Source organism: Parus major, chromosome 1 (assembly GCF_001522545.3).
Source record: "Parus major isolate Abel chromosome 1, Parus_major1.1, whole genome shotgun sequence".
Taxonomy (NCBI): domain Eukaryota; kingdom Metazoa; phylum Chordata; class Aves; order Passeriformes; family Paridae; genus Parus; species Parus major.
The window spans coordinates 29,087,373-29,106,860 of record NC_031768.1 but is presented as its reverse complement, the minus strand read 5'-3'; the positions used below and the strand labels follow the sequence as shown (position 1 = coordinate 29,106,860).

The window sequence follows — 19,488 nt, the reverse complement described above, 5'->3', positions numbered from 1 at the left end:
CAGGGCTAAAAGTTTTGAAAGGTTTGCATGGTGAAAATTTGCTTTGCTCTCTGCTGGCATGTGGTTATTCAGTTATTAGTATATTCAAAGTATTTCTGTGTCTCTAGGCTCTGATGCCCAAGGCAGAATTCACTGTAGTGCAGCAAACTGATGGTAAAGTAACACCATCTTCCTTTATTTCACAGAGAATCACAGTCTCCAGAAGCCATCCATGACTGATTTCAGTGAGTGCATTAGCTAGTACAAAATGGACAGAGGTTCATGTTTTGATATTGTTCAGACACTCCTGCAACAGCAGAACCAGCACCACTGACTCAGTGTAGAAGATAATCGGAGTGGAAAATTTCTTACCCACTGGGTGTTAACCATAGCTGGGCAGAGGATGAGGTGATGCATAAATGTGTTAAGCCAGAATAGTACCAGAACAGTAAAAAAACTTAATCCTCTCAGCATTGTAAGACTGCACTGCTTACACACTGGTATATTTTCCGCGCTAGAGAAGAAGTGAGATGAACAAGGTATGATAAAGCCCCCAAACTTGTCTTTCCACAGGGGTGGGGAGGTACAATTTTCTGGAGATATAACATAAAATAAAAAAGCTAAATTTTAGCTGAGTGGGAGGGTGAGTAAAGGGGAGGAGAGCGTGGGGAGAGAGAGGAAGCAGGAATGATATTCTGGGCTGGTCCTTTACCCTCTTCTTTATGCACTTTGCACTTTGCATGGCAGACAAAGATAAATATGAACCTTGGAAGTGAAAGTGTATGGGGCTGCTTTTTTAGTGTCTATATTACTTCCACAGGAGACAAAGGGGCGAATTGGAGCAGAGGCTTAGCCAAATATTTGGTACTATACACAAGATTTTCGTACAATGTGGTAGCCAATATGACATACCACTCAGACTTCTGTTAACATGGCTTTCAAAACTCTGTGTGACTGGTGCTTCTGTTGTATTTCTAAAATGTATTTCTGATATAATAGTTGGACTATTATGCTTGTTTTTTGATTGTGGTAAATCTTATTACTTGGACACTATGACAATTTATACTTGAAATAAGTATATTTTATGTCTTTAAGATGCATCTTTGTGATGGAACCATTTTTCTTTTTTTCTGATAATCTGAGTTTGAAAGAAGAAGGGCTTTGACTTCAGCTGTGCTCCACTCTGTAATTTCTTTAGGTGAAGAGGGAACAAAAGACAAAAGTGCTTTTTTTTCTCTAGGCAGACAGGACACCTTCAAAAGCTTATTTCTTTATACTGAAATTTCTAGAGATAAATCGGAGCCTTTTGTGGTTTATAAATCAAACATGTATTTTGCAATGGGGCAAAATATTGAATATAGTTTAGGAGTCAGTCACCAAGGCTGATCATCAATGGGATCAGCTCTGGAATAAGCAGAGAGCTAAAAATGTGGAAGCTGAGAATACAAATTATCTCAAATTACTCAGAACCCAACAGAATTAAGCATTAATACTGATCATTACATGAAGGAATGTGTGCATAAACAGAGGCAACTTTGAAATCCCCTGTTACACAACAGATAGCCTTTTTTACCTTCTTGTGGAAATAGAGTGATTGACCCAATATACAGTAAAGATACAGAACTTCACAAGAAAAGACAAACAAGTCCCACTGTTCTTGAAATAATTCTGCTGCAAACTGATGGACAAATATTTACATATCCTCTGTTGGAACACAGGGATTATTTGGATCTGAATTGATGCTGGCAAAGTGCTCCCAGATGCTTTTAAGTAGTTTGGGTCACTGTGCAGCCTGTATTTTATGGGTTTTGCATCCCAGCAGGAAGCCTGAAAGAGGGGCTGGACTGCGTGGCACTATGTATGCTGAAGTGCTCTGCCTTCCTAGCAGGTCCAAGGGAGGCAAGTCACAGATGGCTCAGATTCATCAGGGCTTCTGTTCCCTCTCTGCCAAGGCTGTGTTTGGGAAACCAGTGAGGCTGAACTCAGAGGACATAGATAGGAGGTAACAGCTCCCACTTACAGCACCCACTTACAGCGGGTGTGGAAGGTAGCTGGGGACATTAATGGTAAGGAGAACTCGATTCTTACTGTGAGTGTTATTCTGTATTGGAATAATCTTGTCAATTTCAGATATTACAGATTTTGGTGAACCTTCTAAAAGCAGCATATGGAAAAAGAAAAGAAAAGGAAACATCACCCTTCTTAAATGAAGCTAACTTAAAAATCCAGCACATTTTTGCACACAGTGCAAACAGAAGATTTTAGAACCCAAGAGGCTTTGATCTTTACTAGGAGGTGTTTCCCCTGTTCTTTTTACAAGAAAGCGACCCGGAAATTTTCAGCTTATTGCAACTAAACTGAGAAAGGAAGGGATGATGACAATGAGGTAGAATAAATTCCTGTAAAGGAAACAGTCTCAGTGCACGGCTAGAACTAACCACAATTCTTATCACGTTATGTAGGATGTGCAAGTAAGATTTTGAGATAATTTCTTTTTAATTATATGGTTTAGCTCCAATTTTTAGCTGTCCCTAACCTGTCTGCTTGAAGGTGAGTTCATTTTATTGCCTTTGAGTGTGCATTTTAAAGTAAATTTGCTTTAACTGCTTGGTCAGACAAACAGTAGTGTCATAGGAAGTAGTTTCATTAAATATCCTTTTCCATTTTGCAGATATGGTAAAGCTTTTTTTCATCTCCTGTGTGGCTATTACTAATCTTAGTCCTAGAATCAGATTATGCTTGCCTTTCCATTGATATAAGCTGAATACAAGACAGAGCAATTGATAGCTTTAATGGTGAATCAGAATTGTATGATGGTATGATTGTAGTATGCCACTCTTTACTAGATCTCAGAGGTATCATGAAGCATGGCACAGTTCTCAAGAAACTGACTTTGACTTTTTGGCTTATATTTTACATAAAAAGCTGAAGAAGAAGAGGCTGAAAGGAGACCTAATCACAGTGTACAACTGATGTCTTCACTGTGGTGACCAGTGACAAGACCCAGGGGAATGACCTGAGGTTGTGTCAGGGGTGGTTTGGGCAGGATCTCAATAAAAGGTTCTTCACCCAGAGGGTGGCTAGGCACTGAAATGGGCTCCCCAGTGAAGTGGTGACAGCACCAAGCATGACAGAGTTCAAAAAGGGCTGGGCGTTGGACTCGATCCTTACAGGTCCCTTCCAACTCAGCTTACTCTGTGATACTGTGAAAACTCTATGAAATAGAAATGTACTCTTTTCTTCTAACAATCCTTTAGGAGTTGAAACATAGGCAATATAATACAATTCCTATTTTTCACTTGGATTTTTTAGGAAATTATGGGAAGACTACTTTAATTTCCTTTGTATATATGATACTTTCCAATTAAGTGGCACCCTAAATCCCTAGACTAAGGATATGATAATATGGCTGTGTACATGGCAGGAGAAGGTACAGAGACTTTTGATAACAAGTTGCCTGGAGTAGAGTCCTTTCTTTCTCTGGTAGATACTGATAAAGAGAAATGAGTCCTTGAGTAAACCAAGTCACCAAATCACCTGAGTACACCTGCAGTGCAAATACACCTGAATGGTGATTGTTGTCTGCTTCTGCTGTGAATGTCCCTGTTCCTGTCAAGCACACTTGCAAGATGACAACTATTAATTTCACATCCTACCATACTTTTTAAATATAACAAAAATCCAAAGATTACAAGATTCTCTAATAAAAATTATTAGTTAGCAAAAAAACCCCAAACCAAACCAAAAACTGGCAGTGGTGTATTTTCCCATGCCTAGCTAAAGACAGTAGAAAAATTAGAAAATTTGCTAATCAAAGCTGTAACATTCGCTAGTCAACCTTCCCTTCGGCACTTCTTTCCCATTTGGGGTGACCTTTGGGAGTTTAAAGAAGGCATCATTAGTATGGCAGCAAATTGCAGAACAAAGTGATTATACATCACTGGTATTATTAAATGTGAACAGTCACTTCATGTAGTTTTACTACATGTGGCCTGTATGTCCCCAGTTACACACAAATGGAAGCTGGGAAGTAAATATTTCCACTGCTTATCTTATGCCAGGTCAGGCACTCTTCAAATAGCTTCTGGTGGTTTAACAGCTTAATGAGACGCCAGGAAGGACCAGAGTTGTCACAGGAGCGAGACTGGACCATTTACTGGGGGTCAAGGGAGAGTGGAGTGTAGAGGACAAAGAAATAGATCATAAAATCATAGAGTAAGCTGAGTTGGAAGGTACCCATCAGGATCATCGAGTCCAACTCCTGGTCCACACAGGACACCCCAAGAATCACAACTTGTGCCTGAGAGTGTTGTCTGAACACTTCTTGCTCTGTCAGGCTTGGTGCTGTGACCACTTCCCTGGGGAGCCTGTTCCAGTGCCCAGCCACTCTCTGGGTAAAGAACAGTTTCCTGATATCCAGCCTGAACTTTCCCTGACACCGCTTCCTGCTGTGTTCCCAAGTGATGTTTTCATTCATGAGGATCAAAAGATCAGTGCTTGCTCCTCTGCTTTTGACAGCAGCAACACCTGCTCAGGGGACTGACTACAGGAGTGAACCACACAAAAGGCCCTTGGGTTTGGATTGCCACTGGCACCAGCATGCCTTTGCCATGTGGGCTATTGGATGACATGACTCAAAGCACCATTCTTGGTTTTATACAGAATTAACATGACTAGAGATGTAGCCTCAATGAAAGCCTTGAGCAAGGTCTTCACAGGTGTCATAAACCCAGATTCAAGAGTCAGGATACATTGATCTTTTTGCAGTGGATAAGAAAGTTAGATAAACTTATGGAGTGTTTTTGCCAGTGCTGGTAGCACACTCACTTTATTTAGACATACATAGAGGCTTGGAGTTTCAGAATGATTTTAAAAGTTATGTGGGGTGATGACAGTTGGCAGCCAACCTGTAACAAAGCACCAGGATGGGGTCAGATAAATTAGTTAACTTACTTCCTGTGACCTCTGAGCATAAAAATAGATCATTCCATTCACTTGCAAGGAATAGAGACATTCTGAAGAGAATGGTGACTAGAAGTGCTCTCCTCTGCACAGAACAGCTGCCTGGAAAAGTGTAGCGTGGGAGTTCTCATCACCTCTCTCTCTAGCTCAGCGTGCACTGGTTTCTCTGTTGATGCTAACCAGTATGACTGGTGCCTGATTTGCATGAGGTGCCAAAAGACAAGGGACTAGCCTTTGTCCAAACTCTCTGCTTTTCCCTTGGGCTGACTCAGTGCCTCTCTGACAGCATTGCAAATGCAGAGTCACTCTGTGGCCAAAGGGAAGGAAAAAACCCCTTTGAGGGCTCAGTTGCACAATGAACTGCTGCACAAATTGAACAGTAGCAAAGTATATGCCCTTTACACCTGAACCAGGCACTCCAGACATGCGTTGGATATGTCCTTACTAAATACCAAATTAAGCCATGCCCACTGGGCAGCCTGTGGCTGAAAAAGCTGTGGGATGCAAATCAGACTTCTTAGTAGAAGAGGGAAAACATAACAATATAGTTTGGGGTTTCACCTTGTACAGAGTCCTGTCATATAGGGGTCTGGATGCATCTGTGTGCTTTGTGGACCTGCTCCAAATCCCCAGAGTGTTTCCAGTCTCAGTTTACAAGGGCAGCACACAGAGCTGGTCCCTCATGGTGGTGTGGGTGTTACCCTGCCCAGCAAGCAGTGCAGCACAGCATTGTAGTGCAGAAGTGACACCTGATGCTGCACACCCAGGTACACCATGGAGGAGGAAAAGGGGTTTTAGGTTGCTCTGCTGGCCCTACTAGACATCCTAAATATGCCCATATTGTCTGGTAACAAAGCCTGCTAGGAGCAGGTCTCTTGGGTGAGAGAGAACCAAACATGTGCCCACACAGGACATGCTTTAAGAGCTTCACTTCTGCATGGTTTCCAGTCTCATGGGCTCAGTGTTGCTTGAAGCTGCAGCACATCTTCAGATTTGGTTTAATCCCAAAGGAATCAAATCAACTCACCCTGGGCCTGTTGATCTTCAAGCTACAACAGTGCTCCATGGATTTTTGGGGTCATTTATGCCTGTCTCAGACTGTTGTGATGCCTGCTAATGATAGGCATCATTAGCTGAAGGCTGATGATAGTTGATTTCTTACCTCTCATCTTAGAGAACATGCTCCTATCAAAGGAGGTAGGATCTGCATTTCCACTCCATAGGTGGAGTTCTGCATTGCTGTAGGTATGGCTTGGAAATCCATCTGTAAGCAATTCTATTCAAGATGTATTTAGAGAGACTGTTGCATATTCTTGAGTATTATCCATCCTGTATTACTCTGAAATAGCGTGACCCGGAAAAGTGCTGCAAACCCCATTTAAAAAAAACCCAAAAACACAATATGAAGGAAATAGTGTTTGCAAAGTTTTATAGAGGTACACAATGGAATATGAAATGATCTATTTTATTGGACTCTGATTTACAAAAAAACCCTGTTTTTCTCTTTTACAGGAAGCAAATGATTCTTAAAGAAAATGTCTCAGAATATCAACCAAAACTGATAAAGAAAATAATGCTCATTTTGTGCTGGATACAAATATTTTTTGTCAGTGGGGTAGAAGTTAGAGAGATTAACTTGCCAGGTAAGAGTCTGCTCCTGTGATGTTTGGTGTTTGTGGTGCTTTCTGAAAACTTAGAAAAGGAGATCTTAATTTTTCCTTGCTTTTCAGAGTTTTTCCTGCACATGTTCAAGCTTCTGAAGTATTGGTAATACAACATACCCTAAATTTGACTCAAAAGTTAGTTCCCCAATGAAAAGGATAAACGTAAAGGAGAATCTCTGAGGTCCAAATAGAACAAATTTATTTCTTCTGTGACTTAGGTCTCCAGCATCTGGTCTAGTGAGGCAGGGACTGGGGAGAAGGGACACAAAAGCAGAAAGAGACTGATTTATCAAATTCTTTCCATACACATGATACATCTAGAGGAGCTTGATCCAATTTAGTGTGCAGAAAGAAAATGAAACAGTAAAGAGTTTCCCAGGTGGGCAGGTGAGGAACAGATTTCATGACCTCCCTTCTGCTGGAGTGAAATCCTGCCATACTTTCAAAGGTCACAACAGCCTGACTGGCAGGTGGGGCGTTAGGATGGCTGACCACAGCTTTCAGAATAAAAAAAATAATTATGTAATTTTAGACACAATTACTGAAACATAGGAGGATAAATACTTTAAATCAGTGAGACAATAACTGTCAATTTTACCTTAAATAGGGCATGTTGTGGCCAGATTCTGCTTCCTCAGGCTTATGTCAGCCCCTTCTCCATTAATACAAGGAGACCGAGAAGAGCTGCGTCTGCTTTTCTAGAGTTCAGGTTTAACAGGTTAGCACTCATGCAAAAGTCTACTACACATCACAAAAACTCTTCACATTAAGCTTTTGAAAAAGGCCTAATAAACATTTGGACACTGTTGAAGAAGTTTTCAAGAACATTGGCAAATTACATATTTAAGAAAACCCATTTTTTATTAGTCCATCTTCTGATCACATAAATAAATATTCAACACAAGAAAGGTAAGGTTCTATTTTTATAGTGTCCCTGATTTTTATTTTTAATTTTTTCATCATGACTTTCCATTCTTTCAGATGGTACTGATGTCTTATTGTCCTACTTTTCAGGATGTTCCCATGTTGAACCTCAAATATGGTACCGAGCAATTAATGGTGAGGAGTTTGTTCTACAATGTGCTTTGCCAGATAGAGATGCTCCCAACATTTATAACAACTCACTTCTAAATCAGTATAAGGTGAAGTGGTTCTGGCATCAGAAAGATAAAGAGACAATGAAGGCTATCAAGGAAAGCTCAGATCTGGCTCTCCAAGGGGATGCACTTTGGTTTAAACCAATTAGAGACAGTGCTTCTGGAGTGTACATCTGTAGGATATGGTAAGTAATGGAGCAAAAGGGAGTAAAGGAGCAAAGGTTTCCATTTCTATAGGAGAATTACTGTTTTGGATTGGTTTGGGTATTAAATGTTAAACTTTTTTCAAATTTTTTTTAATATCATTCAGGGGAAAAATCCCATGTCTCAAAATTGTTTTGGATGTTCAAACAAAGAAGGCAGCAAAATGTTCAGGTTATGACACAAATACGGTATATCTTCTTGCTGGCAGTGGAAATTCAATAACCTGTCCTGGGACAAAATGTTACAGCCACATAAAAAAGCCAGATGTGAAATGGTACAAGGTAAGAGTTGGTCTACTGAGTATTGAAAACAGCTGAGTGTAGGTGGAGTTTCAGGTCTAGTTAATGTCCATGTGCCGTAGTTCTTGAGCTCTTCTTTGGCAGGCAATGCAGCCTGAGAAATTAAACCCAAAACTAGAATCTTGAACTGGTACATATCAAGTATTTAAGGAAAAGTATTGAATAAATTTGCCACCCCCAAAATATTCTTAGTGAAACAGAAGCCAAGAAATGCTTTCTCTTCAGCTAAGAAATTGAAGTAATTGAGAATTAAAATATGTTTTTAACAAAACTGACATGATTTAAATGTAACATTTTTTATTTTGACATTTCAAATTTTGAGACTATCCAATATACCAAAGAAAACCTGGCTTTGTTTGACCCAAAATTAGCTTAAGAATAATTGTTCTTTCCAGAATCCTGTTTTTAATGAAACACTCTTTCACTGAACCACTACTGACTCAGTGTTGTAAGGATGGTAATATAGCATCCAAATGAGCAAAGGAAAATTACTAAAATTTGCTACTGTGCATTTTCCTGCCTGGTATTATTTACATTATTTTATTTTATCAAGTAGAATTATGATCTAGTCAAAGATAATCTGCATTTGCTTAAAAAAATTTAATGAGGTTTATCTTTACCTATGTCTTGATCTGAAGCCCACTGAAGTTAATGAGCTTCTTCACATTTGTGTTACTGGATTTTTCCGGAACTCAATTTAAAGAAAGTTCTTGCTGTTCTCAGTGGAATATTAAGCTGAAAAATAGGGGAGCTTTTCAAAAAAGAGAACATTCTCATGCTTCTAAAAGTAGGGACAGTGTTCTCAACCTCAGACAATCCAAACTTTTTTTTTACTTCTAATAAAATAATTGAAAATGTTTTCAAAATTATTTCTTTACAAAATAAAAATACCTAGTCCATCAAAAAGGTGATCCTTTTTGTTGCTCTTTAGTAATAGGAGATTTAGATTAGCTTAATGATTTAATATTTTTGCACCAACCCTAAATTTTAAATAATTTTTAAAAGGTCAAGGTTATTCACATAGTTTTATATGTATAACTGAAAAATGTCCTCAGACTCCTAATACATCCCTTTTTGGGCTTCAGTGTAAAGATCTTGGTTTAGCCCTCTTGCCATGAAAATTCTGTCCAAATATATTAAAATATAATTTAATAACATCAACAACAGCAAGAAAAAAAACCCCAACTTTAATTCTTTGATTTTTTTTTCTTTTCATTAGGATGGTCATCAGATAAAATACAGGAAAAGCAGACCAAGCCTAAAGCTTAAGCAGAATGAAATCTACTTGAACCCAACCTATGACAAAGATGCTGGAATATATGTGTGTGATTACACTCTGTCTGAAAACATTACCAAGTGGACAGTGAGAACAGCAGTAACAGTAGAAGTCATTGGTGAGTAATATAATAACTCAGAATAAAATACCTGAAGTATGTTTTCTTTATTATGTTTGTCTTCTGTTCAGGCTCTTATTCTGAAAAACCCATAAACTTAATTAGCTACAGGATCATTAAAATCCTCTTCCAAGTACTCTAAGGACATCTTGGGACACCAACTAGAACATCCAATAGTAATAGCAGTGGGTCCTGTAGGAAAATGTAAATCTATTCTATATCCTGCTCTGTATGGATTCAGTACAGCTGCTTCTGTATGAAAACAGCACAGGACTATTCCTCAGCATCCTGGTAGATGGTAGGTCACTATGGGGAAGGGAGAACAAGATTTAGGGAGCAAAAGAAATGTGTCAAGTGAGGCAACCTGGTTCTATGATCTAGTGAGGAAACACTCCTTTGAAATTCCATGGTCCAGTGAGGATAGCACTTCTCTGAAATAGGTGATCCTTTTCCCCCCCAGGTATTTCAAGCATTTGGTTCTAGGAATTCAAGGGGAAAATGTATCCATCCCATCAAGACAGGAAACCATGTCTTACCAACCTGTGAGAGCTCTGGGTGGTGGCCTAAAATACCTCTTGCTCTTTCGCTCTTCCTTCTGGCTTTATTCCCATAATATTCTCCAGGTAGCCTTGGACTAGTTCTGTTTTTATTCTGATCTGTCTGTATTTGAGGACATATCGTCCTTCTCAGTTCTTTTCCCTCACTCCCTGGTGCAGTCAGAAAAACACTTAAAAGGTGCCATATGCATCTATACTGCCCCAGAACCTTCCAGATGGAGGGGAGACCTCCTTGAAGTTACAGCTTCCATGTGAGGGGAAGAGAAGAGGCAGGCACTCATCTCTTCACTGTGATGACCAGGAACCTGAGGAAATGGCCTGAAATTGTGTCAGGGGAGGTTTAGGTTGGATATTAAAAAATAGTTTTACACCCAGAGGGTGGTCAGACACTGGCATTGGCTCCCCATGGAGCTTAGGGTCCCTTCCAGCTTAGCTTGTTCTGCGGTACATTTCTCTGCTGTGGCTTGGTAAAAAGAAAAAAAAAAGAAAAGGTGTTTTATGGTACCATTTCCTGCAGTACGGGACTTTCCTAGAATATCAAAGCTGTGGGTTTTATTGTACATCCCGTGGGTGTCATTATCTGTGCCCCTTGGCAGCCCGAGTTTCAAAAACAACTTGGCTATTTTGGTACAAGTGTCTGTGCCCATGAATGGGGTGTGCATGTGCTCTGTGCTTACGGGACATGAAAAGAGGGTTAACAGGGAACTGGTATGAGGATTCATAAAAAAACCTTTCAGGGGGTTTTCCAAGGGAGTTTCCTAGTTTTTTAATCCTTAATTTAAAGTGCAGGGTAGTTGCTGAACTTCTCAGCTCATGTAAGAGGACAGTGCCTCAGAGTAAATGAGATAGCAGGTTTTTGAGTAGCTACACAAGTTTTGTTGTCATCCTCTTGGACTTAGGTGTCTAAATTCCACCTAAAACTTGAAAAATTAAATGTTAAGCTATTTTCTTTGGTCTTCTGCACTGAAAATAACTTTGTTACTGTAATAACTTGTGAATTGCAGCAAAAAACACTATTCATCCACCAAACCTTTTGTATCCCAATGGTGTTGTGATCCTCGAAGTAGAAGTTGGTAAGTTCCAATTCCTTCCCTAAAAGCAAATGAAAGTATTTAAATGAGGTATTGATAAATAATGATAAAGAAAACCAGTTCTGCTTTCTAGGCTATTTAAGAGAATAATATTCTGCAGGCATTGTTTCTCTGTGTTCATTTGTTCCAGGCAAGCCACTTGAATTGGAATGCCGTGTACAGTTTGGGTTTGAAACAATTTCTCCAATGAGGGTAACATGGAAACGAAACAACGAAGAGAATGTAAGTGAGAAATTGAATCAGAAAACAAGGTGAGAACCTCCTCCCCATCCCCGCCAGTAGTCCTGTTGCTACCACCACAAGCAATTGTAAAAAGCCTTCTACAACAACTTTACTGAATAAGTTTTATTGAAAACACTTTAGGAGGCTCTTTTCTTTCACCTAATAATGTATCTGCCCACGAGCAAGTGACAGGCATGTGACCTCCACATACAGAAGCACATATTGGTGGCCATAAAATCAAGAACTCAAACTCTGCATAATCTTAGCTCTTAAAACTTTAGCTCATAGACAGCTTCAACATGAAGGGTTCTTGGATGCCTGTCCCTGCATCAGTTGTTTTCAAGTGCTCTTGTTCCCAAGTGTTCTTGAAAGCACGGTCTCTGTTGTGCCTTGCTAGCAATTCACACAATCTGTCTCAGGAAGCTGTCTCTGAGTGGGGAATGAATCAGAGCAGCAAACCAGCACTGTGGACATTGAAAGGAGTTCGTGTGTCTCAGACATCGGACTGGGACTGAGGATTAGCAGCACTGAATTTCAGGACACTGAGTTCTGGGACTCCTCCCTGGTAAGAATTAACCAGACCCTGCTGAGAAGAAACACGTAGGGGAAAGGTTTCCTGTGACCTGGGGACAACCCCTGTAGTCATCACGCTTCCCTTTCCTTCCTGTTTTCATTCACTTACGCAGGGTTCTACTTGGGCAAGCAACAGAGTAGAGGCAACACAGTGTGTCTTTCAGCACACAGCCCTGAGGCAACTTTATGGGTAAACTTTCTGTACACTGGGGGAAGCAAAAGCCCTGCTGTCACTGCTAAAATCAAGCTCATAGTAGGAGTCATCTGGGGAAAAAAAAAAGAATTATGGTATCACACACATACTCATGAGGTAGACTAGAAATTGAATTTTCCTAACTTTAGAATGTTTAGATTTGGAATATTCTTGTTAACAAGATTTTAGTTTTTTTAATGGGTGGAGTTTTTTAATGGGTAGAGTTTCTGTTTAATTTTTAAAATACAAAATGAAACATCCCCAACAGACTTTGGCTGAATCCTTGCCTATGTTCACTCCTACTCTATCTTGAGGTAGCAGAGGTAGAGCCATGGGATACTGCCATTTTACAGCAGCATGATGTGATATGCCTTTTGGGATGACTCAGAGATGCTTATACTTGTGGATTTCAATGGGGAATGCCAAAACTCAGAAGCCCTGGGTATTCTGGAATGGTTGCAGACACAGATCTCTTTCCCATATCCTTCACACAATCCTGAAGGGATTCCTCAGTTACCTCTTAATTTCCTATACTTCTGTCCCTTATATCTATCTTGTTTGCCTACCATGTCCTTGGGCATTTTACCCCTATGCAAGAGGCTGAGCTGCTCTGTCTTTTCCCCAGCTAGTTCTTTCTTGGGGTTCCTTTTTGAATTTTCATTTATCTGCATTTCTTTCAGGCAAATATTTACATCTTAGAAAACCATATGTAATCTTACAGAAGTAAAGGGGACTATACATAGAAAAATAGGCAACTGGTAAATATTTTGCTGAGTAGATGAACAAAGGATAAACCTTCCAGTCTTCGGGCCTATCAAAGTGTTTTCTTACAATGTTAGTGTTTTCTTACCATGTATAAACCAAGTGGAGGTTCCAAACCAGAATATTGCATTTAAAGTTCAAGATGAATATTAAGAAGTTGCAAGCTCTTCTATTTTTTGGTGCAACACATTGGGAAATTGTGTGAATGAACAGCAAAGATATCATGCATTTATACATATTTTCCTCTCTTTAGTGTCTATCCAAAAGGTTTGAAGGGACACACACTTCTTCATGTTGCAACATTGAAGGAAGTTACTGAAAAGGACCTCAGAAGCAACTTCACGTGCTTTGCTGAGAATTCAGTGGGGAATGCCACTGCTGTGATCCAACTGAAAAGAAAGCAGAGAGGTAAAGCAATCAACTGGTAACTATTTACCCCTGAAGACACATTTAGGTTTACTCTTCTGCTACTAATTAATTCCCCATTGACACTGGCTTTTAGCCAGCAGCAGAAGTTTCTGGAACCTGGGTGAGAAAAGTCTGACTTGCCAGATGTCTTGTAAACCACAGTGTTTTGAGGATTACTCAGAAGGACAGGGCTATCTGGGGACTTAATGCAGACAGGTGAGCCAAGTGGAAGTTGGAGAGTAGCTAGAAGGAAGGAGGGTGTCATCTCTGAGCATTAATAGGCAATCTACTAAACTGAAGCAGAGAGGCTGCTGAAAGCAGCAGTATTCCCTGATTTTTATAGGTTATTTCTGTTTATTTTCCCAGTCATTAGCATGCATGTTTCTGAGAAGTTACCATACCTGATATGAATGTGGCACCCCTCCAAGACTTTCATGGCCCAAACCAGAATCAGTGTGGAAATTAAAGCGTTAAACCACAGCTCACAGTGGAGGTTTATCGCTGGAATGCAACAGGAAGCTGCCAGAAGGGCACTGTGTGCAGCTACATCTGTTCTGATGTAGCTTTTCCATCTCAGGTGATGATTGTTTTCAGCATTGCTGAGAGTACCAGAGACTCTTTTCTCTGTGCATTCTGTCACAGGTTGGCTTTTCATGCCTCCAAAGAGGTGCCATGCAAAAAAGGTCACTGATGATAGACTGAAATTCTATGTTAAGGTTTGTGGCTACAGGAAATCTTGACTTCCCTAAATTTTGCCAGTGGGATGAGAAAAAATATTTTAAGATGCTTTGTCCCCATTTGTGGACTGATTTTCTTATCTAAGTGTCAGTATTATTTTGGAAACTTGAGTTTTGATAGACTCTTTTCTTTCTGCAGTGTTGTTCTTATATGTACTATGCAGTGCCATTTCTACTCTATTTGCATTTGTTTTGTGCACTGCCTTTATTTACCAGCACTGGATTGAAATAGTGTTGATGTATCGAAGTTATATGGTCCACAACAAAAGTACAGAAGGTAAGAAACCCTGTATAATATTAATTTGCTCCAGTTTTTCTACTGCCTTTTGCCATGTGGGATAATCTGGTATGAATTACTCATTTAGTTAAATTCTTAAATGACTGTGTTCTCTTTGAGCCAATACAAAGACTTTTAAACCTTGCAAGATGCTCAGTGAATGTAGATGGAAAAAAAAGTCAGATAGTGTGAAAGAAATATCTAACACCAAGAGAAATGTCAGTTAGACTTTTATCCTAACTTACCCACAGAAGATTAGAGTAGGAAGTTGAATTTTGGCCACCCATTTGTAGGGAATAATTTAGCATCTCCAAAATTTCAAAATCCTTCTCTGAAAAATGTCAACGAAACCTTTGGACAAGAATAAAATGACTTTGCATAACAAAGTGAAGGACTCCAGGATCTATTGTATTTTTCAATTAAGTCAAAAAGTTTCTCAGAAGAATAAACAAAAGAGAGAAATAAGATTATAAATGGCACCAATTGACAAATAAATATTTGGGAAATATTCATGTTTCCTTTCTAAAATCTTTGGAAACAACTTGACATTTGCACCCGAGTGATTAGCTTTTGATTTTTCAAGTCTCTGTAGCAGCATTGCTCCATCATTTCAGCTAAAACAGGCCCCTGAAATAGACAGTGTAAAAATGTATGAGAAATCACTATGAGTACTTCCAAGAACTTAATGTATTATTTTCTTACATGTGTTGAAAGAATTTTGATAGTTTGTGCCTGAGAAAATGTCTCAAAAAATTCTTGTGTTTTGATGCAGTGTGAGATGAAGGTGTCTGTTTTTGTGTTTGTAAATGTATCTTATATGTGAGTGTGAAATAACTGGGTCTAAATACCTGTAAGTACATGCACAATTAGAAAATTAACTGCCCTTTTGGAAAATATTTTTGCAAGCACTGAAACATTTGACAAAAGCAATTTGGGAAACCACTCAAAATTTCCCCTCTAGCTGGTAACAAGGTGATTTAAGGACCTGTGGAAAGTCCCTTGAGAGCTCACCCTGCGTGTCAGTGGGACAGAGACAGACCTGCCAAGGCCTGTGCACTAAAGTTGAAGATATGGTTGGGTTCCACCTTGGCAGTCCCTGTCCCCTGCCTGTCCCCTGCCTGTCCCCTGCCTCTCATGTACCCTGTGCACACAGCAGAGTGGGAGTAGGGGGGATGTGCAGACCAGCTGTGTGTATCCAGAGAGTTTTCTGCCCAAGGAAAATGTGCTCTCACCTGCAGGATTACATCCTTCTCACTTTGTGTGCATGCATATCAAGTCTCCTGAGGTCTGAAAGGACTTGCTCTTAGAGCAGCAAAGCAGCAGTTATGACTTGATTTTGCTGTTTCTTCCTTTCTATCATTTATTCTCTCGTGTCCCTCTCAGTACAGAATCAGACAATTGAAGAATCCTGGAAGATTGGAAAGTACCCTGGGCACCTGCTCAGAGCAGAGCCAACCTAGGTTGTGCAGGACCTTGTGGGCAGAGGAACCACAACCCCTCTGGCATTAATTTGCCTCACTATCCAATTCAGATATATCTCTTAAAATTCCTGCCTTCTTCCAGAAAGAAATAATTCAACAGATTTCATACTAACATTTATAGAACATGGATGCCATCACTTTGCTTAAGTCAGGCATTCTTCATTTCCTACAATTTCAGCATCTTAAATACAGTATAAAAAGTTCATTAGCTTGCAATTTTCCTGTACTATTATGTAAAAAAATGGCTTAATGATGCTTATTTTGTATTTATTTTGAACTTTCTATTGTAATCGTAGTATTATAGAAGTTTGTTTGTTAGTGTCTTTTGTCTAATAAGATTGCAGTGACCTCTGTGGGTGAAATGAGGAACACCTGGCTTGCAATGCAATTTATTGTCATTTAAAATCTGTGTTCAATGGAGCTTCAATTCAGGCTATAGAAGAATTGAAGTTCATCTAAACTGAACTAGTGATCCTCTGGCCCACCTTTAATTCCCACATTAGTCCTGTGTGCCTACTGCTGGTGATTCACTCTTGTGGGCCTCAACTGGCTCAGCCTGGCAGAAAAATAACTCAGTAAAAGACAGTGTGTAGCCAGCAAAAAGAATCATCTTCCTCTAATATCACAAGAGCTTCAGCACCAGTAGAAGGATGTGACTGAAAGTGTGTGTCCAGGAGCAGAGGGGAGGACAGAGATGCAACATGTGCTGTCTGATCACATTCTTGGCCTCCAAACCTAATCTGCACACCTCTGATCTGTTTTGATGACATAGTTTCTGCTATGTGCTGGTTCTGAATTTAAGTGTTCAGCCCCAACTCATCCATGTTAGTTTTCTGAATTTGCCTTATATACAGTCTCTTCTAGATCCTGTGGGAACTTGGTGACTCCAGCTTGTGATCATAATTTTACATCTAGGGATAGAAATCAGGAGGTTAACACCAAGGCATGTGGGTCATGACACTCAGCACTTAGGCGTCTGTGCTGGATGCAGGGGAATTTCTCTGGTTTCTATTCATTATATTGTTGTGTGATACAATTCAGCTAATTGAACAAAGTTGTCTGATGTAATTTTGGCTGCCTGAGGATGTCCTGCCATGCCAAAATGTTTGAGTCTCCAATACTTCCTCTATCAAATCTGGTAGTCTTAGGATACCTTAAATGGCCTCAAGTAACTGGGAAACTGATCTGGGTCCACTGTGCTTTTGATTTCCCCAGAAATTGTTTTATGTTCCTTCTCCCTCAGGTGTAGTTTAAAGTTTATTCAGCAAATAGATACAATTTGCTTTTTCCTCTTAGTTAAGAATGGGTGTTACTCAGAACATTGGTACCAGGGTGATCAAAGCTAAGAAAAATTCCTTATCTATGTTTTATCTGCACTGTACAAATGTTCTTTTAAGGAGACTTAAAGTTCAATAACTGGTCAGTACTTGGTGTCTAATTGATATTTTGATCAAACTTAGCCTTTGTTCCTTACACAAGTCTCTCTGTTTACAAGCATAACAGTGTATGAAAACAGCACATCTTTTGCAAGCATCTAATATTCAGGAACTTTGTTCTTTTAAGCTTCATTATATTTTAAAAGAAGATTGGCCATTGACAATAATTTTTTTTTTTTAATCAGCATTTGTCAAATGAGAGAAAAGACTGGAAATCATTCCCTACCACATGGCTTTTGCCAGGAAGGGGCCAAACCTTTGAACTACCTTGCAGTAAACATCTCTAGCTTCCTGGTTTGCTTTGGTAGCCTATGTCTACAAAATTTGCAAGACAGGGAGGAGAAGGGTTGTCTTTGATGACTGGATAGCTGTAATCCATGAACAGGTCATAATTTTAGGTTTGTGTTGTGCCTACTTAAACAGATATAAATGGAAAGAGAGCATCAAGAAAGAAACTGAATGCTTCAGTCTGACTTGTTAATGTGTATAAAGCCATTATCTTATTAATTCATTAATTTATTAATTTATTTTAGATGGCAAAGAATTTGATGCGTTTGTGTCCTATGCAAAACTAAGCTCTTCTGAAAGTGACTCTGCTTTAATTAGTGAGGAAAAATTTGCCCTCGAGCTTCTTCCAGATATGCTAGAAAATAAATATGGATACAAGTTATGTATTCTTGAAAGAGATATTCTTCCAGGAGGAGGTAAGGTCCTTGGGCATGGTAGAAAATCTTCAGTTTTTATAAAGTTCTGTTTCACTTTCAAAAAAAAAAAAATAAAAAATTATGTGCCAAAGCAACAAATTGTATAATTAGGTATTGGAATTTATGTTCAAATCTTTAATCTTACTTGCTACCCTTTCGGCATGGTAGAAAATCTTCAGTTTTTATAAAGTTCTGTTTCACTTTCAAAAAAAAAAATAAAAAAATTATGTGCCAAAGCAACAAATTGTATAATTAGGTATTGGAATTTATGTTCAAATCTAATAATGTTTTGATCTTTGTGTCTGGTCCCTGCACCTGATGCATACATACTTTGGAGTGAAGTCACTGTGAGCTACTGGGGTGAGACAAAGCTTCTTGTGCAAGAATTTCTTTGCAAACAGACTCCATTCCCTGGGAAGAAGACCAAATATTTCAGTAGCTACTTTCTGAGCAACTTTAGCCAGTGCTACCTCAGTAATTAGAAAACCTGTGTATCTGTTCCTTGGAGAGATAAAGACAAGTCCAAGTGTCCCCTGAGACCCTGTTGAAGTGTGTTGAGGTCTCAGTTCACTGAGAGTGCCCTTCGTGTCTTGAGCAGAAGGTTGTGTTCTTCAGTTGTATAAGAACAGCCATGGTACCCTCTGATAGCAAACACATTTCTAGGTGTTATGTGATTACTCAGCATTCCTGTTCTTCACTTTCATTATTTCTGGGTGTTAGCTGTTGATAGAGGAACTGATAAGATGAAAACTCCTTTGCAGAATGCAATAACTCTCACTGTTTCCTCTCCAGCATACACAGATGAAGTTGTAACAGCTATTAAACAAAGCAGACGGGTAATAATTATTTTGAGCCCAGCCTATGTCAGTGGACCAAGCATCTTTGAATTGCAGGCAGCAGTGAACTGTGCATTGGAAGATAAAGGGATCAAACTGGTATTAATAAAGTTCCAGGATTTCCAAGAGCCAGACACTTTGCCTCCAGAAGTGAAGAAAGCACTACGGATTTTACCAGTTGTTACTTGGAAGTCTTCCATTTCTGCTGCTCCACACAAGAAGTTCTGGAAATACATGTGTTACCACATGCCAGTGAAAACTACTAAGAGGCTGGAAAATTGCAGCCTCAAGGGCTTATCCCAAAGGTTATTCAGACTGGTATACTGATAGGAGAAATTTCCCAGGAGAATGACATCAGGCTCAGGAATGGTAACATGATTGTCAAAGACCTTTTCTGTGTCATCTGTCAGCTGACACTACAGCCAGCAATAGCTCACTCTGAAACAGTCAGAAAGACTGAAGTGTGACAGTGCACAGCAAAACACTGCTGCTGCACACAACTGTAACTGTGAGCTGTCTTTCATAAATTATTATTTTGTTAACATTTTTATTATATTTATTACATAATTTTGTTCTAGTTGTGAGACATACAATATTCTTTGCACTGTATTT

At 39.4% G+C, this 19,488-nt stretch overlaps 1 protein-coding gene across 1 annotated transcript; it reads left to right on the top strand.

Moving 5' to 3' along the window:
- The first annotated feature begins 208 nt into the window (after positions 1 to 208).
- On the top strand, positions 209 to 19,424 carry IL18RAP (interleukin 18 receptor accessory protein). The gene is given in 12 exon segments (XM_015646158.2): positions 209 to 518; positions 6,454 to 6,584; positions 7,620 to 7,887; positions 8,013 to 8,187; positions 9,425 to 9,599; positions 11,161 to 11,229; positions 11,378 to 11,498; positions 13,251 to 13,405; positions 14,282 to 14,419; positions 17,870 to 18,040; positions 18,833 to 19,167; positions 19,169 to 19,424. Coding segments are annotated over 11 exon segments (1,791 nt in total). The 5' UTR covers positions 209 to 518; positions 6,454 to 6,460; the 3' UTR covers positions 19,229 to 19,424.
- Positions 19,425 to 19,488: the final 64 nt, after the last annotated feature.